The sequence below is a fragment of the Elgaria multicarinata genome, chromosome 11, assembly GCF_023053635.1.
Source record: "Elgaria multicarinata webbii isolate HBS135686 ecotype San Diego chromosome 11, rElgMul1.1.pri, whole genome shotgun sequence".
NCBI classification, from domain to species: Eukaryota; Metazoa; Chordata; class Lepidosauria; order Squamata; family Anguidae; genus Elgaria; species Elgaria multicarinata.
Window position 1 is genome coordinate 1,135,414 of NC_086181.1, and position 22,246 is coordinate 1,157,659.

A 22,246-nucleotide genomic window follows, 5' to 3' on the forward strand; every position below is an offset into this window, starting at 1 on the left:
GAAGAAATAGAAAGGGAGGTGGAGTTGCACTATATGTTAAAAATACCTATCCCTGCACAGAAATACAGGCGGATCAGACTGGGAGCCCCATCTAGAGCATCTGGATTAAAATAAATGGGGCAAGGAATAAAAAGAACATGATAATCGGAGTCTACTACCAACCACCCAATCAAGGAAAAGACGAGGATGAAACTTTTGAGAAACAAATTGCCAGTGTTTCAAGGAAGTGTGATGTAGTAGTGATGGGGGACTTCAATTACCCTGATATCTGTTTAGAGACAAATACTGCCAAAAGCAATTACGGGAACTCTGGGAAAAGTGACCACGTCATACTTGAATTCTTGATCATAAAGGAGGCAAAAGTTGAGTGTAGCCGTACACGTACTCTGGATTTTAGGAAAGCTAATTTTAATAAACTCAGAACCATGATAAGTAAGGTCCCATGGTAAGTGAGCCTAATGAGAAAAGGAGTGCAAGATGGGTGGGAGTATTTAAAAAAGGAAATTTTAAAGGCACAATTACAAACAATTCCAACAAGGAGAAAGGTAGAAGACAACAGAAGAAACCAAGGTGGCTCCACAAAAAGCTTAGAGATGACCTGAAAACAAAAAAAGGATACATATAGGAAGTGGAAGGAAGGCCAGGCTACAAAAGATGAGTACAGACTGGTGCACAGAAGTGCTGAAATGGCATCAGGAAGGCTAAAGCCAAGAATGAGCTCAGATTAGCAACGGATGCTAAAAGCAATAAAAAAAGCTTTCTTCAGATACGTGAGTAGTAAAAGACAGAGGAAGGAAATGGTGGTTCAACTGCTTAATGAGGATGGCAAATCGATAACAAATGACAAACCAAAGGCTGAAGTGCTCAATTCCTACTTTGGCACAGTCTTCTCCCAAAAGCGGCTCTATGACCCCCCTGGGAATAGTGAAGCACAAGTTGAGGGGGCAGGTTTGTAGTTTGAGATTGATAAAAAAAATGGTCAAGGAACACCTACTTTCTTTGAATGAGTTCAGGGCCCGATGAACTGCATCCTAGAGTAACGAAGGAGCTAGTGGAAAAACTCTCAGAACCGCTGTCTATTATCTTTGCAAAATCATGGATGATGGGTGAGGTGCCAGACGACTGGAGGAGGGCTAACATTGTCCCTATCTTCAAAAAGGGCAAAAAGGAGAAACCTGGGAACTACAGACCAGTCAGTCTGACATCCATCCCTGGGAAAATTCTGGAGCAGATTATAAAGAAGTCAATCTATAAACACCTTGAAAACAATGAAATGATTACTAGAAGCCAACATGGATTTGTCAGGAACAAATCCTGTCAGACTAATTTGATCTCATTTTTTGATCGGGTAACCTTCCTTGTGGACTGTGGGAATGCTGTGGACGTCATATATCTTGACTTCAGCAAAGCTTTTGACAAAGTGCCCCATAATAATCTGATTAACAAACTAGCGAAAAGTGGGCTAGATGGAACAACGATTAGGTGGATTCACAGTTGGCTACAGAATTGGACTCAAAGAGTACTTATCAATGGAACTTTCTCAAACTGGGGAGAGGTAACGAGTGGGGTACCGCAGGGCTCAGTCCTCAGCCCAGTGCTCTTCAACATTTTTAGTAATGATTTGGACGAGGAGGTGGAGAGAACGCTGATCAAATTTGCAGATGACACAAAATTGGGTGGGATAGCTAACACCCTGAAAGACAGAAACAAACTTCAAAGTGATCTTGATAGGCTGGAGTGCTGGGCTGAAAACAACAGAAATTTAATAGGGATAAATGCCAAGTTTTACATCTAGGAAATAGAAACCAAAGGCACAGTTACAAGATGGGGGATACTTGGCTCAGCAATACTACAAACGAGAAGGCTCTTGGAATTGTTGTAGATCACAATCTGAATATGAGCCAACAGTGCGATAGGGCTGCAAGAAAGGCAAATGCTATTTTGGGCTGCATTAATAGAAGTATAACTTCTAAATCATGTGAGCTACTGGTTCCACTCTATTCGGCCCTTGTTAGGCCTCATCTAGAGAATTGCGTCCAGTTCTGGGCTCCACAATTCAAGAAGGACGCATAGAAGCTGGAGCGTGTTCAGAGGAGGGCAACCAGGATGATCAGGGGTCTGGAAACAAAGCCCTATGAAGGGAGACTGAAAGAACTGGGCATGTTTAGCCTGGAGAAGAGAAGATTGAGGGGAGACATGTTAGCACTCTTCAAATACTTAAAAGGTTGTCACACAGAGGAGGGCCAGGATCTCTTCTCGATCCTCCCAGAGTGCAGGACACGGAATAACAGGCTGAAGTTACAGGAAGCCAGTTTCCGGATGGACATCAGGGAAAACTTCCTGTTAGAGCAGTATGACAATGGAACCAGTTACCTAGGGAGGTTGTGAGCGCTCCCACACTAGAGGCCTTCAAGAGGCAGCTGGACAACCCTCTGTCAGGGATGCTTTAGGGTGGATTTCTGCATTGAGCAGGGGGTTGGACTCGATGGCCTTTTACACCCCTTCCAACTCTACTATTCTATGATTCTATGAATGTATCCGTAGTGGGCTCTCTTGAGTTTATTTTCAAAGAATCATAGAATCATAGAATAGCAGAGTTGGAAGGGGCCTACAAGGTCATTGAGTCCAACCCCCTGCTCATTCCCCTTATTGTATCGAAACAAATATTTGGTTTTGGATTCTCAAGCTCTGTGGACCATGAATAAGATTTGGAACTTGTAGTTCTTTTCGTGGTCTCTATACATCACTTATGAGAGCCAGTGTGGTATAGTGGCTAAATTGTTGGATCCTTGATGCTGACACTGGCTAGAAAAATGGCAAAAATGGCAAAAGCCTTCTAAGCAGGTGAGTTTCCCGTCCACAGAACTCAAAAAGAAAAAGAAAAAGCCCTCAAAAGACTCTCACAAGTTTGCTCGGGATCGAGCACTGGGCTTACCAGCTCCTTTGGACTCTTTGCGAGCACCTCAAGACCATGATAGGCCAGTACATGTCCCATCTCCAGCAATCCCAACCTGAGATGAGTTGCCGATAGCTCTGGCCACTGCACAGACTGCTCCGGATCAATCCTCAGCTGAGGTTTTGTTTCCCACCTCTGTAACAACAAATATTCAAATGCATTCACCTGTGTTGGGACTGACAACTCTAGCTACTCCACTGATGTTGTCGCCCATCCCGACAGTGAATCTGGTTCCTATAACCTTCACATTGCAGGGCGAGATCCAAGGTTCCTTGCCTCCAAGACTATTGATACCATCACCTCGCCCATACAGACATGAGCGTTGATGCCAGAATTCACCAGATTCCATGTTTTCAGTGGCATCTTTGGCAAGAGGGCACTCTGGTGATCCCCTTTCTCAAACTGGGACAGACGTACTTACAGATATAGGCAGTATGCACAACCCCATGGTTGAGGTGGTTATTGCAATGACCTGCATGGTTCATATTACCAGCGATACACTGAGCCTCCTTTTTGGAGAAAAAATCAGTACCGCCATTGCCCATCAGCTACATTATCCAAAGCACCAGATTCACAGGTTGCCCCACCAGTGCCCCCCTGCATGCTGCCTGTACAGCCTCCACCATCCAAGCCTGTTCTACCAACTAACTGGCAGCAGCGAAATTTTCGGCCAGCTGAGTTGCAGGCACAATTGCAGACTGCATTGCCTTTTTTACTCTTAGCCATGATACGTCCCAGCCAATGAACTTATACTGATGCCATCCAGCTGCTGCCTATCAAGTATACTGAACAGCAACCACCAGACCAAATTCCGCCAAGAGATTCTCCAATGTCTTGGATGTAGGGCTACCAATCAGACACCACATTGCATCTCATCCCCAGATGCATTCGCCAGTTCTAATGAGGCCATACCTCCCTTGGGACAATTGGCCAACCAGATCCTACTGATGGCACAGGCATTAGGCTTAGAGATTCATCAGGTGGCTTCCACCATTCAAGACACTGTCTTTGATGTGGTAAACACAGAGCTGTTTCAACCAGTGGCCTTTCATCTGTTGCCAGCTTTGGAGGAAATCATTAAGCAATCATGGAAATCTCCTTCCACAGCGAGGAAGGATATGTATAATCTGCAACAGTCCACTGCCAAATATCTGTACAAACATCCAGCTCCAAACTCAATGGTTGTGGAAGCTGCACAGAGCAAGGCTTGTCAGGCGCATTCTTCCCCAATGGACAAGGTGCCTCGATCTAATTGGAAGGAGAATATATTCCTCCACATCGATGCGGGTATCTGGTGGCAATGTCACAGTATCAGTTGCTGTTGTGGGATGAGATCGCCCATCTTCTTGAGCATCTCCCTGATGACAAGAAGGAACCAGCTCAGCTCTTCCAAGATGAAGTTGCAAAATTATATAAGTAGCAAATAACTACATTGTGCCACCAAGTTTGCTGCTACTCAAAGGTACATGTCGGATCCATTGCCCTCTGTCACCATGCCTGGTTGACATCCGCTGGCCTCCCTCAAGAGATCAAAAGTCGCATTGAGGACTTGCCTTTTGATGGACAAGGCCTATTTAATACAAGGACCAATGATGTTCTAGATGCAGTACAGAAAGCCCGAACTGTGCATGTAAGATGGCTTTTACGTCTCAACAGCCTCCCAGACAATGACGCTGGTTCCAGCCTTCATCAATTCCATACAAACCTCACCAGCCATCCACATTACAGCAGCTGCAGCGGCAGCAGACAGGACATCAGATTCCTGTGTCCTGGCCATAGTCCAGAGGCTCTATCATATCAAGTTTGATGCCCTCCCCATGTTATCAACTGCTCCTTCTCCTGTACTCATCATAAAGTTCAAACACTCCTTGAGAAAGGGACAATCGAACCTGTCCCATGAGCTCACCTTCTGGATGGTTTCTATGCAAGCTACTTCAGTTACTAAAAAAGAATGGAAGACTTGGCCAGTCACAGACCTTTGAGAACTGAACCTGTTCATCTCTCCCAGGAAATTCCACATGGTTTTGCTGCATCCGTCCTGCCCCTCTTCTCTTGAGGGAATTTGTTCATCTCTACTGTGATGTCTAACCCTGCTGCCCCTGTTTCGGGAGAAGGGGTTTCAGGTAATCAATCAGAATCAGATTCAGAACTAGAAGATACAGCACCAGAAACCAGCCAGACTGTACCATAGAATCATGGAATCATAGAATCATAGAATAGCAGAGTTGGAAGGGGCCTACAAGGCCATCGGGTCCAACCCCCTGCTCAATGCAGGAATCCACCCTAAAGCATCCCTGACAGATGGTTGTCCAGCTGCCTCTTGAAGGCCTCTAGTGTGGGAGAGCCCACAACCTCCCTAGGTAACTGATTCCATTGTCGTACTGCTCTAACAGTCAGGAAGCTTTTCCTGATGTCCAGCTGGAATCTGGCTTCCTTTAACTTGAGCCCGTTATTCCGTGTCCTGCACTCTGGGAGGATCGAGAAGAGATCCTGGCCCTCGTCTGGGTGACAACCTTTTAAGTATTTGAAGAGTGCTATCATGTCTCCCCTCAATCTTCTGTTCTCCAGGCTAAACATGCCCAGTTCCTTCAGTCTCTCTTCATAGGGCTTTGTTTCCAGACCCCTGATCATCCTGGTTGCCCTCCTCTGAACACGCTCCAGCTTGTCTGCATCCTTCTTGAATTGTGGAGCCCAGAACTGGACACAATACTCTAGATGAGGCCTAACCAGGGCCGAATAGAGAGGAACCAGTACCTCACGTGATTTGGAAGCTATACTTCTATTAATGCAGTACAAAATAGCACTGGCCTTTCTTGCAGCCATATCGCACTGTTGGCTCATATTCAGCTTGCAGTCTACAACAATTCCAAGATCTTTCTCGTTTGTAGTATTGCTGAGCCAAGTATCCCCCATCTTGTAACTGTGCCTTTGGTTTCTATTTCCTAAATGTAGAACTTGGCATTCATCCCTATTAAATTTCATCCTGTTGTTTTCAGCTCAGCACTCCAGCCTATCAAGATCACTTTGAAGTTTGTTTCTGTCTTCCAGGGTATTAGCTATCCCACCCAATTTTATGTCATCTGCAAATTTGATCAGCGTTCCCTGCACCTCCTCATCTAAATCATTACTAAAAATGTTGAAGAGCACTGGGCCCAGGACTGAGCCCTGCGGTAACCCACTCGTTGCCTCTCCCCAGTTTGAGAAGGTTCCATTGATAAGTACTCTTTGAGTCCGATTCTGTAGCTTACTGTGAATCCACCTAATCGTTGTTCCATCTAGCCCACTTTTAGCTAGTTTGTTAATCAGAATGTCATGTGGTTCTTTGTCAAAAGCTTTGCTGAAGTCCATTGGCGTGCAGACAGGGGGTTCAGGGGGTTCAGCCGAACCCCCTAATACGCTGCTGCCGCCATGTTTGCCCCGTCCCTGCCGAGCAACTTCAGGGAGAGAGGACAAGCAAGGAGCCGCTGCTCTAGCCCAAGCTCCCCCATATATGGTCAGCTGCCGCCTGCTGCTGCGAGGGTAACGAAACCCAGAAAAACCCAGTTCGACCAATCTGGAGGAAGGAGGGAGGGAGAGAATAGAAGAAAAAAGCAACAGCAGCACCAGTACCCATTGACGGCAATGGAGAGTGGAGGAGAGCTGGCAGCAGCAGCGAGGCGGAAGAGAAGAGCACCACGTGCGAAGGAGGTGAGGGGGAGAAGGCCGGCCAGCGGTGGGGCTTACAATCAGGGGCCTTGCTTGTCCCTGCCTGGGCCAGTCCCTTTTTTCCAGCCTTGGCGCCTCCTAGGCAATTTGGCTGCCCAGGCACACACACTCCTTTTCCAGCCAGGGCGCGTACTGAATGCAGCTTCCCTGGGGGTTGCTCCCTGCCCGGGCCTCGGCCGGGCGCCTCACCTATCTCCAGCCTCGGTGCACACCGCACATGGCTTCCCTGGGGGGGCTTCCCTGGGGGTTGCTCCCTGTACAGGCCTCGCGCCGGGCGCCTGCCTAACTCCAGCCTCAGTGCATGCTGCACACAGCTTCCCCGGAGGTTGTTCCCTGCCCAGACCTCGCGCCCCATCTTTCTCCAGCTGCTGCAATGTCCTCCTGCCCTGGCCTCAAATGCAAATCCTTTTTCCAGTTGCAATGTGCGTGCGTGCACGTGGCTTTATTTGGCTGCCCTGGGCTTTTTCAGAACCTGCCAGACATCCCCTTTCTCCCACCCCCTTCCACCTATGTAGGGAGTGGCTGGGTGATCACTTACCTGCATAAAAATTTCCATTGGGTTCAGCTGTTTTCGCTAAGGTTGTTAAAGCCCAATGAACATTTTAGTTGCTTTTTGCTACACTGTTCCTAGCTCTACAATATTTATTTTTCAAGCCATTCTTTTGGTAAATATGGTATGTGTGTATCTTGTGTCACTTTAAAACAGAGCTGCAGCACAATCCTATGTATGTCTACTCAGAAGTAAGCCCCACTGAGATCAATCAAACTTACTCTGAGGTAAATGTGCACCGGATGCAGCCTGAAAATGAAGAGAGGATGAAGAAAGGACAGGAGAAAAAGAATTGTAGAAATAGAATAGCAAGGTAACTGTGGGACATTTAACCATATTTAAAGACAATAAGTACATCCCACACTGGGATATTTAACCATATTTATAGACAATAAGTACAGCAAAATTAGTGCCCCTCTACTTCAGTCCCAATCAAATAATTACAACAGTGAACCAGCCAGGTCTTCCATAGGAAAACTCTGTACCAGGTGATAGTTATTTTTAAATTTTAATTAAAATATATTATCCTTTCCTATAACAAAATGGTACTTACTCCTAAGTAAGTGTGTCCCACTGAAGAAGGAAATCCTATTTGATTCCTGTTAGTGTGACATAAGTTAAAGGCACAATTTTATGCATGTTTAGACAGAAAAAAGTCCTTCAACTCCTAGAATCCCCTAGCTGGCATGGCTGGCTGGGGTATGCTGAGAATTATAGGACTTCTTTTCTTTCTAAATATGCACAGGCTTGCACCTTAAATGAGTTTAAAATGTGAAACTCCTCACATGTGTTGAATCATATATATACTATTGGTCTAGTATCAGGAATGTAGCAGCTGTCAGTGTGGAAGATATATCTGCCATTTGAACTGAAGCAACGCATTTTAAGACATAAAGGGGTCTATAAGACTATTACATATGGTTTCTAAAATTGCTTAACACCATTGTAAGCTACTACCTGATTATGCAGAGAGAGATGCCCTGGCAATTACAATACTTTGCCATTATAGGCAGCGTGACTCCTGGGAAGGGGAGGAGTGGGTGGACTGGCTGTTGACATGTTCAATGGAGTGCCAGAGGCCTTCTTTACTTGTTGCTTCTTCCAAGCTGCCCAGGCCCCTTATCTGGGTCAAGGGGGCAGAAGTGGCACTGCAGCAAAAAGGGATATGAGCACCAATGTTTGGACTGGGGCAAAATAATACAGTATGTGGGTATGTGGTGTGGTTTGGCTTGAATTGCTTGTGTCTGGATTTCCTTTCTGGACTGGACTTGCTGGTTCCATGACCCACAAGGCCAGGTTGTGGTATAGTCCTCTTCTTCTTTTGTGTTCAAAAGCTGTAAAGTATCCTGTGAGATCTGGAAGACTCACAACTTTATTATGGCATAATAAACTGTTGTCCACTGGCCTCAAGTGCCAAAATGACTTTACTGGCTTGGCACTGTGAGTTTGGGGGTGGGGGGTCATGTCATTTGCTATTCCACTTTGGGCAGCAAAATGTCTTGGGCCAGCCCTGGCAAGAGCTGGCTATAATTTAGATACTGAACAACATGCATTGGGTTTCCTAGGTGTACAGGGCCCAGGTGTCTCAGGCAGGATCTACACTACTGTTTTCATAGAATCATAGAATCATAGAGTTGGAAGAGGTCTATAATGCCATCAAGTCCTGCTCAATGCACTTTAGTATTTAACACTTAATTTTAACTTAAATTTAAATTTTACTGTTTTAACTCTGTATTTTAATCTTATATCAACTTTGCTGTGTGGTTTTATCCTGCTTGCGCTTTTTATACTGTATTTCGTAATTGTGTTTTAACCTGTTGGGTGTTTTATTGTGGTTTTAATTTTTGTGAACCGCCCAGAGAGCTTCGGCTATTGGGCGGTATAAAAATGTAATAAATAAATAAATAAATAAATAAATAAATCCACCTTAAAGCATCTCTGACAGGTGGTTGTCCAGCTGCTTCTTGAATGCCTCTAGTGCGGGAGAGCCCACAACCTTCCTAGGTAACTGGTTCTACTGTCATACTGCTCTAACAGTCAGGAAGTTTTTCCTGATGTCCAGCTGGAATCTGACTTCCTGTAACTTGAGCCCATTATTCCATGTCCTGCACTCTGGGATGATCGAGAAGAGATCCTGGCCCTCCTCTGTGTGTGTCAATCTTTCAATTATTTGAGGAGTGTTATCATGTCTCCCCTCAGGCTTCTCCTCAAGGCTAAACATTACCTCTGTTTCCTCTCCCCTCCGGGACACTCATACCTCTCCTGTCTGCACCCTCTCTCCCTCTTCTACCCCACACATAGGGGCATTTCTCTCTCTTCTTTCCCCAGGGCTCCCCCTACGCCAATCCTCTTCTTTTGTCTTTATTTTATTTAGAGTATTTTTATTTAGAGTATTTTTATCCCGCACCTCAGCCTAAAAGTCTCCCGGAGCGGCTTACAATTGATCAGTAAAGAAGACTGATGTGCCCTTGTGACGGTTTCCCATCCTCTCTTTTCTCCTTCATCTCCTGTCTTCTGCCAATAGCCCCTTCGCGGCCTTCCAGAGATGCCCCTAGTTCCAGATCTCCTACACTCCCCCAAGTTCTCCAAATCTTGCCAGCCAGCCCTCTCTTACGCTAGGCTCGCAGCCACCCCTCGTCCTCACTATATTCACCCCAGAAGTCTCTCTCCTGGACCTCATTCCAAATTCTTTGCTCAGCAGCACACAGGGCAATCTTTTAAAATCATTATTAGGGCATTTGATATATGGTGTATTCTCTGTATGGTGCTGGAACTTAAGATGACAATCATTGTTGTTAATGTGATAGAATCTGTTTTAAATGTGAATCTGTTTTAGTAAGTTTGGATTAGGTCATTATCTGATTAAATTTAAAGATGGTGAAAATTGACTGTATCTTTATATATGCCTGGTTATCACTACAGCAAAAAATAGTATTCAGAGTCTGCATTTTAAAATGTGTATTTTTAAAGTACAGATTACTTGTTAATTAAAAAAAATACAGTTTACTTCAGTTTTCGTTTATTTTGTTTGTTTGATGAATGAAAAAAAAGTCCTTTATTACTATATATTTAATCAATGTTTACCTTAAAAAAAAATAATCCCTGGCTGAACCCCCTAATGAAATGTGCTGCGCACGCCTATGCTGAAGTCAAGATATATGACGTCCACAGCATTCCCACGGTTCACAAGGGAGGTTACCTTATCAAAAAATGAGATCAAATTTGTCTGACAGGACTTGTTCCTGACAAATCCATGTTGGCTTCTAGTGATCACCGCATTGATTTCAAGGTGTTTACAGATTGACTTCTTTATCATCTGCTCCAGAATTTTCCCAGGGATGGATGTCAGACTGACTGGTCTGTAGTTCCCAGGTTCCTCCTTTTTGCCCTTTTTGAAGATAGGGACAACGTTAGCCCTCCTCCAGTCGTCCGGCACCTCACCCATCTTCCATGATTTTGCAAAGACAAGGCAAAATCTTTTGCAAAGACAAGGGTTCTGAGAGTTCTTCCACTAGCTCCTTCATTACTCTAGCATGCAGTTCATCGGGCCCTGGAGATTTGAACTCATTCAAGGAAATTAGGTGTTCTTTGACCATTTGTTTATCAATCTCAAACTGTAATCCTGCCCCCTCAACTTCTGCTTCACTTTTTCCAGGGGGGTCATGGATCCGCTTTTGGGAGAAGACTGAGGCAAAGTAGGAATTGAGCACTTCAGCCTTTTCTTTGTCATACCAGTGGGGGAGCAAGCTCTCACAGGAGATTCCTCAGCTGGAAATCAGAGAGCTTCAGCTATTGGGCGGTATAAAAATGTAATAAATAAATAAATAAATAAATCAGCCCACTCCAGATCTTATCTCCTCAAGGCCAAATCCTACACCCTCAGAGGGAAACGAGGGAGCTTCCGGGGGTGAGCATTCTGAAACACTAACTGATGCTAGAATCCACCAGAAGCTCAAACGCACAGCGCATAAAGAGGCTGTGAGAAAGTCGAAGAGATTGCACCAGAAGCTGCCACGACACCAGGTGCCTTGAAGTTACAGGCATTTGAGAGGTAACTCCTCTCTCTCTTCTTGAACGGACTATTGTCTTGCTTAGTTTGCATAGTAATTGCTTAGGGCGTTGATTCAAAGACGTAGACTCTATTCAGGTTAAAGAGAAATTTGTTGCTTAATAAAGACTACTTGGATTACTCAGCAAGCCTCATCATTTGCCTCCTATTGAAAGTACAAGGGCTTGGGAGGGACACAACATCACTGGACACAACATCTACCAACCTCGAGGACACATGTTTTCACATTGCCATACAGCAATCGCACCAATGCTACCTCCACTTTGCCATTGGTACCGGCGCCTACTAATTCAGGTGTTACCCTTTGGTCTCGCCACCCTCCAAAGACCGCATGGCAGCGGTCATCTGTGACTGAGAGCATAGAGGTCTATCCATTTTTTTTAATTTATTGCATTTTTATACTGCCCAATAGCCGAAGCTCCCTGGGTGGTTCACAAAAACTAAAACCATTTAAAGTATAAAACAAACAGTATAAAAACATGATATAAAATACACATTAAAAACTGATTTAAAACATACCATACATGATTAAAACATCCTAAAAACATTCTAAAACTTTACTGGATAGACCTGCCAGAATAGATCAGTCTTTAAAGTTTTTTTAAATTCCAAAAACTGTCAAGTTGACGAATCTCCTCCGGCAGGCCATTCCACAGTCAGAGCATCAGAAGAGAAGGTCCTCTGGGTAACAGTTGTTAATCTAGTTTTTGCTAGCTGAAGTAGTTTCTTCCCAGAGGAATTGAGTATGCGGGGCGGATTGTACGGGAGAAGGCGATCCTGCAGGTAGCCTGGACCCAAACCATGTAGGGCTTTAAAGGTAATAACCAACACTTTGTACTTCGCCTTGAAACTAATTGGCTGCCAGTGAAGAAATTTTAAAACTGGTGTAATGTGCTCACCCCTAGGTGTACCAGTGACCAGCCTGGCTGCCATATTTTGGACTAATTGAAGTTTCCAGACTAGGCACAGAGGTAGCCCTATGTAGACCGCATTGCAGAAGTCGAGCCTTGAAGTTACCAGTGCATGCACTACTGTCTTTAGGTCTTCCAACTCTAGGAAGGGGCGCAGCTGGCGTATCAGGCAAAGCTGATAGTAGGCACTCCTGGCCATTGCATCTATCTGAGCTGTCATTTGGAGCGATGGATCCAGAAGCACCCCCAAGCTGCGAACACAGTCCTTCAGGGGGAGTATAACCCCATCCAGAACCAGTTGACACACCTCCAAACCCAGTTTGCATCCTTTGACAGTGAGCACCTCCATCTTGTCTGGATTCAGCTTCAGTTTGTTTTTCCTTATCCAGCCCATTACCGCCTCCAAGTATTCATTCAAAGGAGACACACTATCCTTAGCTGTCGCTGTTGTCGAAGGCATAGAGAAATATATGAAAATATGAAAGTGCTACTATGTCTTCCCTCAATCTTCTCTTCTCAAGGCTAAACATGCCCAGTTCTTTCAGTCTCTCCTCATAGAGCTTTGTTTCCAGAACCCTGATCATCCTCATTGCCCTCCTCTGACCCACCAGCAGCAGCAGCTTGGCTGCATCCTCCTTGAAATGTGGTGCTCAGAACTGGATGCAATACTCAAGATTAGGCCTAGTGCTGAATAGAGGGTAACAAGTAGCTTGTGTGATTTGGAAGTTTACTCCTAATAATGCAGCACAAAATACCATTTGCTTTTTTTGCAGCCACATCACACTGTTGGCTCATATTCAGCTTGTGATCTACAACAATTCCAAGATCCTTCTTGCTTGTAGCATTGCTGAGCCAAGTATCCCCCATCTTGTAACTGTGCATTTGGTTTCTTTTTCCCGGGTGTAGAACTTGGCTTTTACCCCTATTAAATTTCATTCTGTTATTTTCAGCTCAGCACTCCAGCCTATCAAGATCACTTTGAAGTTGGTTTCTGTCTTCCAGGTTATTAGCTACCCCACCCAATTTGTGTCATTTGCAAATCTGATAAGCATTCCCTACACCTCTTCATCCAAATCATTAATAAAAATGTTAAAGAGCACTGGGCCCAGGACTGAGCCCTGTGGTACCCCATTCATTACCTCCTCTGTTTGAGAAGGTAACATTGATAAGCACTCTTTGAGTCCGATTCTGTAGCCAACTGTGGATCCACCTAATAGTTGTTCCATCTAGCCAACTTTTAGCTAGTTTGTTAATCAGATTAGACTGGCAGGATTTGTTCTTAACAATTCCATGCTGGTTTCCAGTAATCACTGCATTGTTTTCAAGGTGCTTACAGATTGACTTCTTCATAATCTGCATTTTGACCTTTTCTTTGTCATATGTTATTAATTTGCCATCCTCATTAATTAGTTGAACCACCATTACTTTCCTCTGTCTTTTACTATGTACATACCTGAAGAAGGCCTTTTTATTGCTTTTAGCATCTCTCGCTAGTCTCAGCTCATTCTCAGCTTTCCTGACGCCATTTCAGCACTTCTGTGCTACCTGTCTGTACTCTTCTTTTGTAGCCTGGCCTTCCTTCCATTTCCTACATGTATCCTTTTTTGTTTTCAGGTCATTCCTAAGCTTTTTGTGGAGTCATATTGGTTTCTTCTATTGTCTTCTATCTTTTTTCCATGTTGGAATTATTTGCAATTGTGCCTTTAAATTTCCTTTTTTTAAAAAAAACAAAAAAACTTTTTTTTTTTAAAAAAAAAAACTTTTTAAAAAACACTATCAGTCCTCACCAGAGAAAATGGTTGGATCTGACATCCAGACTTGACAGCTCTCCACATGACAGAGTGGAAGATCAGGTGACAGATGTTACCTTGCTCCAAGCTGGGACCTAGGAACTATCCTACAGTGAAAAGTTCCCTGATGCTACTCGTAAATATGTATAAGGCATAGAGACCATGAAGAAGAAAGACATATTGCTACCTGTAACTATAGTTCTTCAAGCGGTTGCGTAAGCATTCACACAATCTACTCACTGTCCCCTCCTCGGTGTCAAACTCAAGACTGATGGTGGATACTGAAGGTATTCTTTTGTAATTTTCTCTCACTTATGAGGCTGCACTGTTTGTCTCAAGGAACTGAAGGAATAAGCAGGGACCCACTAGGGACATGTGCACTGAGATAGTGGGGGAAGCCCACCAAAACTCCTCAGCTATAAAAGCTTCCCAAATCAAAGCTCTGCACAGGTGCAGAGGTTTTATATGTGAATGCATAGATGACCACTCAAAGAACTACAATTACAGGTAGCAACTGGACCCAGTAGCAGGATTTTTAAAATGCATTTCCAAAATTCTCCCAAAGGCAGAATACAGACAGTGATTTACGATGGACAGGTACCAGAAAATTGGGACAGTCCTGGTAAATAAGGATGATTGAATCCAGTAATCCAGACAGGTTTACTTCAATCCATCAAGGGAGAGTATGGGGTAAGCTGCAATTAGTCAGAGATGAGGGAAAGCACCTGGCACATGCTCTTTACTACTACACGTGTGCCAGATATATTAAAAGGGGCTGGTTTGTTCTACGGCATAACTGAAACTGAACTGGAAACAAGAATGTCAAATGGGCTGGTTGTTGGTAACCCTACAATGCAGCATTAAGGTATAAAAATCTGCATAATGTAACTGTGAAAAGCTCACTGCTCTGACTATAGTCCTCAGAAAAAGACACAGGTATGTTATTCCAGTATCTACTTTGAGACTGGGGGAGGGGGCAAGATGACCAAAGATATTTTTGCATTTGCCATTCGTCTCTTTCTCCTGGCAAGTCCCACAAGGCCTTCAGTCTCACCTTGATGCCCATGTTAGTGTTGTGGATATCCACTTTGGCCCGCAGGTCTTTCCCAACCTTTTTCTGGCCCAGGAAGTTCTTCAGAAACCTGGTGCTATACTTGAGGTTGTCTCCACACACTCCCCACTGCCATGCTTTGTGGTTCTCCAAGTCCGGCGAGTCATCACATGTGCAGCGCTCCATCCGCCCAGCACTGCATGCCCGAGCAAGGGAATGAGTCAGTGCTGCTGAAGACACTGCATACAGAAAAGCTGTTTCCTTAAAACCTGGGAGAACGGAAGACAAGCAACCAAGAGTAGGGAAAGCTATTAGGCAATGAGGACAGTTTGCCCCCCACTCTTCCCCCAAACACAGAACTTTTTCCTCCCCACTCACACTACACCCTACCATATTCTTTCACACCCAGACACCCACACACTTCCCCCATGCTCACACACAGATAAATCTCTTCCCCACACTCTTCCCCTGCAGCCCCCCAATGCTCAGATACTCATGCCCCCATTCACACACACACACACACACACACACTTTCCCCACACTCACACAGAGATGGACTTCTCCCCCATGCTCACACACAGACATGCTCCCTCATACTCATACTTATTCATTTATTAGATTTCTATACCACCCAATAGCTGAAGTTCTCTGGGCGGTTCACAACAGTTAACACAGACTTTCCACTCCACATTCACACACAGACAATCTTTCCCCAACCAACAAAGACACTCTCTACACAGTTCCCCTCTCTAACACAGACACTCTAGCTACCTGACCCCACACACTCTTTCCCATCCACACACAGACACACCCATGCACACACCCACTTTCCACCTGACACACAGACATACTCTTTCTCCACACAGAGATACTTCCCTCAACACACACAGAGAGACCTTTCCTGTCACACACACATTCTTTCTCCCCTGCCACACACACACACACACATTTCCTTTCACACACACAAAAAACTTTCCCCATATACTTTCCCTACACACGCACACACCCTCTCTTCACACACACACCCATGCACACAGATGTGGGAAACCCTGCTGTTATCTCCAGTCTTTGGACAGAAACCCCTAGACTTCATGGGTCACTTGGCAGTTGTACACCTGTTTTAATGGATCAATTGTTGGAAATTTGAATTTCTGAGGTGCCCCCCCCCTTGAACAAGATCAGAACTACAGCAATAATACCGTGGTGCTGATCCTGACCGGGGGCCCTGCACTTACTTTAGAGTAAAAGAAGGGGGAAATCAATGTGTTGCTTTGGTCTCCCATTGGGGTTGCCATTCATACCTCGCCTCAGGAGGTCTGCCCTTCCATCCAGGCTGCAATTCCAGCGCTCATTGCGAAACTGATACTGGCATTCAAGGACACCGAGTCGGATGGCATCCCGTAAGGTTTCAGCCAGCCCTGGTTCCCGACGGCAAAGCCTTTTCTGCTTATGGGAAAGCCTGAGCAGGTCACATTGCTTCAAGTGAGCTTTCCAGTGGGCAAGGTTTTTTGAAGTCCCCAGGAGCGGAAACTGAGTTAATGCTTCTTTCCCAGTCAAGCTAGAGGAGGAAGGAAAAAACCAGTCATGTCTTTAAAGAGGGTGTTGGCAAAGGGTGCATCATTGCTACTGAACAGACTATCAACAATGTACCTATCCCAAAGTGTTTCCCCAGGTAAGCATGGGCTTAGTTCGCACACGCCTGTAGAGAAAAGGGCTATTCCTTTGATGAGTAACAGATGAATACATAAACCAACTGCATGAAAAGCACTGCATTTGAGAAGAAGCTAGATAGTCAGGGAAGTTCTTTCTTTAGGATATGTGTGGTGGTCCTTTGATGTACACAAAAATCCCAACTTCAAACATAACCTGATGGGAACTGAGCTAGCAGTGACTGAACAAGAAAGAGATCTCGGGGTTGTGGTAGAGAGCTCAGGGAAAGTAGCAACCCGTGTGCGGCTGCTGTAAAGAAGGCAGACTTCATGTTTATTTATTTATTTATTTATTAATTACATTTCTATACTGCCCAATAGCCGGAGCTCTCTGGGCAGTTCACAAAAATTAAAAACATTCAAAGTATAAAACAGCAGTATAAAACCATAATATAAAATACAATATAAAAGCTCAACCAGATAAAAACAGCAGCAATGCAAAATTACAAATTTAAAACACCAAGTTAAAATTTATTTATAATTTTTTTAATTTATAAGTTATTTTAACTTTATAATTTAAATTATTTTAACTTCTAAAAGTGCTCAATTCCTACTTTGTCTCAGTCTTTTCCCAAAAGCGTGTCTATGACCACCCTGGAGAAAGTGAATCATAGAATCATAGAATCATAGAATAGCAGAGTTGGAAGGGGCCTACAAGGCCATTGAGTCCAACCCCCTGCTCAATGCAGGAATCCACCCTAAAGCATCCCCGACAGATGCTTGTCCAGCTGCCTCTTGAAGGCCTCTAGTGTGGGAGAGCCCACAACCTCCCTAGGTAACTGATTCCATTGTCGCACTGCTCTAACAGTCAGGAAGTTTTTCCTGATGTCGAGCTGGAATCTGGCTTCCTTTAACTTGAGTCCATTACTCCGTGTCCTGCACTCTGGGAGGATCGAGAAGAGATCCTGGCCCTCCTCTGTGTGACGTTTCAAATATTTGAAGAGTGCTATCATGTCTCCCCTCAATCTTCTCTTCTCCAGGCTAAACATGCCCAGTTCTTTCAGTCTCTCTTCATAGGGCTTTGTTTCCAGACCCCTGATCATCCTGGGGCAAGTTCAGGGGGCAAGATTGCAATTTGAGATTGATAAACGGTCAAAGAACACCTAATTTCCTTGAATGAGTTCAAATCTCCAGGGCCAGATGAACTACATCCTAGAGTAATGAAGGAGCTACCGGATGAACTCTCAGAACCTTTGTCTATTATCTTTGCAAAATCATGGAAGACGGGTGAGGTATCGGACGACTGGAGGAGGGCTAACGTTGTCCCTATCTTCAAAAAGGGCAAAAAGGAGGAACCTGGGAACTACAGACCAGTCAGTCTGACATCCATCCCTGGGAAAATTCTGGAGCAGATGATAAAGAAGTCAATCTGTAAACACCTTGAAATCAATGCGGTGATCACTAGAAGCCAACATGGATTTGTCAGGAACAAGTCCTGTCAGACTAATTTGATCTCTTTTTTTGATTGGGTAACCTCCCTTGCGGACTGTGGGAATGCTGTGGATGTCATATATCTTGACTTCAGCAAAGCTTTTGACAAAGTGCCCCATGATATTCTGATTCACAAACTAGCTAAAAGTGGGCTAGATGGAACAACGATTAGGTGGATTCACAGTTGGCTACAGAATCGGACTCAAAGAGTACTTATCAATGGAACCTTCTCAAACTGGGGAGAGGCAACGAGTGGGGTACCGCAGAGCTCAGTCCTGGGCCAAGTGCTCTTCAACATTTTTATGAATCATTTGGACAAGGAGGTGCAGGGAACGCTTATCAAATTTGCAGATGACATAAAATTGGGTGGGATAGCTAATACCCTGGAAGACAGAAAGTGATCAAAGTGATCAAAGTTACTTCAAAGTGATCTTGATAGGCTGGAGTGCTGAGCTGAAAACAACAGAATGAAATTTAATAGGGATAAATGCCAAGTTCTACATTTAGGAAACAGAAACCAAAGGCACAGTTACAAGATGGGGGATACTTGGCTCAGCAATACTACAAACAAGAAGGATCTTGGAATTGTTGTAGATCGCAAGCTGAATATGAGCCAACAGTGCGATAGGGCTGCAAGAAAGGCCAATGCTATTTTGGGCTGCATTAATAGAAGTATAGCTTCCAAATCACGTGAGGTACTGGTTCCTCTCTATTCGGCCCTGGTTAGGCCTCATCTAGAGTACTGCATCCAGTTCTGGGCTCCACAATTCAAGAAGGATGCAGACAAGCTAGAGCATGTTCAGAGGAAGGCAACCAGGATGATCAGGGGTCTGGAAACAAAGCCCTATGAAGAGAGACTGAAGGAACTGGGCATGTTTAGCCTGGAGAAGAGAAGATTGAGGGGAGACATGATAGCACTCTTCAAATACTTAAAAGGTTGTCACACAAAGGAGGGCCAGGATCTCTTCTCAATCCTCCCAGAGTGCAGGACATGGAATAACGTACTCAAGTTAATCTTACTTTTGATCTTACTTTTATACTGTTAGTTTTACTCTACCCTGTGCCTGTTTGGTGCATTCTCTTCCCCTTCTTATTGTTTTATTATGATTCTATTAGAAAGCAAACCTATGCGGGAGGGTTTTGCTATTTTATTGCTTTACTCTGTACAGCACCATGTACACTGATGGTGCTAAATAAATAACAAGGAGAGGTTGCTTACCTGTAACTGTGGTTCTTCGAGTGGTCATCTGTGCAGTCATACATTATGGGCTCTGCGCCTGCGCGAAGCCCCGCTTCAGGAATCTTCTATAGCTAAGAGGCATTTTGGGCAGGAACCCCTCCCCCTCTACTGCGCATATGCAGAGGGGTTCCCACCCAGATTCCCTCAGTTCTTCTGAGACCAGTAGGCCTCGTCTGAGGAATTTGGATACCTTTAGGTGTATCTGAAAAAACTAGTTGATAAAGCATTAGTAATACTTGATGGACACCAAGAGGGGAGTATGGTGGGAGGGTTGTGTGACTGCACAGATGACCACTCGAAGAACCACAGTTACAGGTAAGCAACCTGTCCTTCTTCTTCATGGTCTCTGTGCATCACACATATGGGTGATTAGCAAGATTTACTCACCGGAGGAGGGTTGGTGTCCTTAGGTGAATACAGATGACAATACTGTCCTGCCAAAGGAGCAGTCGGATTTCAACCTGACGTCCAGTTTGTAGTGTGACACAAATGTCATTGGTCGAGCCCATGTTGCTGCCTTGCATATTTCCGGGACGGTGATGCCACGATGGAAGGCAGATGATGTGGAGACAGCTCTGGTGGAATGCCCCTTGATCAATGTTGGGGGTTCCAATCTCTGTAGCTGGTAGGCTAGAATAATGCACTGAACCAGCCAGGAGGAGAGCCTTTGAGATGATACAGGCTGACCCCTCTTGTTTTCTCCATGGCAAACGAATAAACGTTGTGACCGGCAGAAAAGAGCAGTGCGGTCCTTATAGAATGCCAAGGCCCTTCTTACGCCTAGTGAATGTAAGGTCCTTTCCAAAGTAGTTGAAGGAGAGGGGGAAAAGGCTGGTAGTACAATGTCTTGATTGACATGGAAGGCCGACAACACCTTAGGTAGGAATTGGATGTCAGGGCGGAGTACCACCTTATCCAGGTGGAATACCAGGTAAGGCTCATCTATTCTTAGTGCACATAGTTCGCTAGCACGTCTTGCAGACGTGATTGCTACTAAGAAGACGACCTTCAATGTCAGAAGACGTAAGTCGGTAGGTTGCCAGCAGTTCGAAAGGTGACCTTGATAGTGCATGCAGTACTACTGACAGGCTCCAGGAAGGCGAGAAAATTCTTACTGGCGGGTTTAAGTTAGATAAGCCCTTTAGAAAATGTTTAACCATTGGGTGCGAAAACACCCTGAAACCATCAATGCAATCATGGGAATAAGAGATTGCTGCTAGATATACCTTTAAAGAAGAAACTTTCAGGCCCTTGTCAACTAAAAACAATAAAAACGACAGGATCTGATCAACCAAACAAGTCTTGGGAGGGAAATGTCTTTCCAATGCAAAGGAATTGAATGCAGACCATTTTCTATTGTAGTTCATCCTTGTGGAAGGTTTTAGTGCTGCATGCAAAACTGTCTTTATTTTGGCTGTTAAGTCGATGTCCGATATTGGGGTTTTAGCCTCCATGCTGTCAAGTGGAGTGTATCTAGGTCTGGATGTTGTATCTGACCCTGGTGCTGGAAGAGAAGGTCCCTTCTCATGGGCAGCTTCATGTAGAGACCCTGTGCCCTGTTCAGTAGTGTCGCGAACTATTTCTGCCTGGGCCACCATGGTGTCAGAATTATGCAATTTGCGTTGTCTTGAATTATCTTGGCTAATATCCTTGTTATTAGAGGAAATGGAGGGAATATGTATAGGAAGGAGTGGTTCCATTTGCAGAGGAACGCGTCTCCTAGTGATCTTCTTCCTATTCCCGCTCTGCTGCAGAATAGGTTGCACACTGTGTTGTCTTCCGTTGCGAAGAGGTCTATTTCTGGTTTCCCCCAGATCCGGAAAATTTCTTTGATGATCATGGAATGAATCCTCCATTCGTGGACTACTGCTGCGTGTCTGCTGAGGGTGTCTGCTAACTGGTTGTCCAATCCCGCTATATGGACCTCCGTCAAGAGTATCCGACATCGACTACACCACTCCCATATGTGGATGGTAAGTTTTATCAGTGGTGGGGATTTCGTTCCCCGCTGTTTATTGAGGTAGAACACAACGGTTGTGTAGTCTGACGTTATTTGAACATGTTGGTTGGATATCTCTGCCTCGAACGCTTTGAGGGCTTTCTGGACCGCTAGCAACTCGAGGTAGTTGATGTGTTTTGTCCTTTCCCTTGTTGTCCAGACTCCTTGCACTTTCAAGGAATTGAGATGGGCTCCCCAACCGTCGAGGGAGGTGTCTGTTGTAATCGACCTGGTTGGAGTGGAGCATTGAAAAGGCACCCCTCTTGTTAAGTTGTGGCAGTTGGTCCACCACTTTGAAGATTTTTTCACAGTTGGTGATAAAGCTTCGGCTTTAAAAATGTTTTTTTTAAAAAAAAAAAGTCAGAATGTACGCCTGGCGTTCTTTATGGGATTGAATTGTTTGTTGAACCACATTTGCAAGGTTCTCATCTTGAGTCTCGCAAACAGTACCACCATAGTAGTTGATGCCATCAACCCTAACAGCCTTTGCACTGTGTAAGCAGTTATGGTGTGTTGTCTAATTACTTGGGTTGTCAGGGTTCTTATGACCGTTGCTCTGTCTACAGGAAAATATGCCCTGGTAGTGTCTGAGTTTAGGATAGCTCCTATGTACTTTATTCTTCTGGCTGGAGAGAGAATTGACTTCTCTGTATTTATTAATAGACCTAGTTGGTGTAAGAGGTCTTGAACATAGAAAATATGATGTCAAAGGGTCTGCTTTGATTCTGCTACCAAGAGCCAATCGTCTATGTAAGGATGGATCTGAATGCCCTGGTTTCTGAGATGGGCACAAACTGCTGCAATACACTTCGTGAAAACCCTTGGTGCCGTTGAT

General features: G+C 44.6%; 1 protein-coding gene across 1 annotated transcript in view; it reads right to left on the reverse strand.

The window, feature by feature from the left end:
• The window catches only part of WNT9B (Wnt family member 9B), a 28,037-nt gene extending 6,679 nt beyond the window's left edge, over nt 1-21,358 (reverse strand). Inside the window, exons 1-3 of the mRNA XM_063138148.1 lie at nt 20,910-21,358; nt 16,334-16,590; nt 15,036-15,301 (exon numbers count right to left, since the gene is read on the reverse strand). Coding sequence (XP_062994218.1) covers nt 15,036-15,301; nt 16,334-16,590; nt 20,910-21,358 — 972 coding nt within the window. The remainder of the gene's footprint in view (nt 1-15,035; nt 15,302-16,333; nt 16,591-20,909) is intronic.
• Nucleotides 21,359-22,246: the final 888 nt, after the last annotated feature.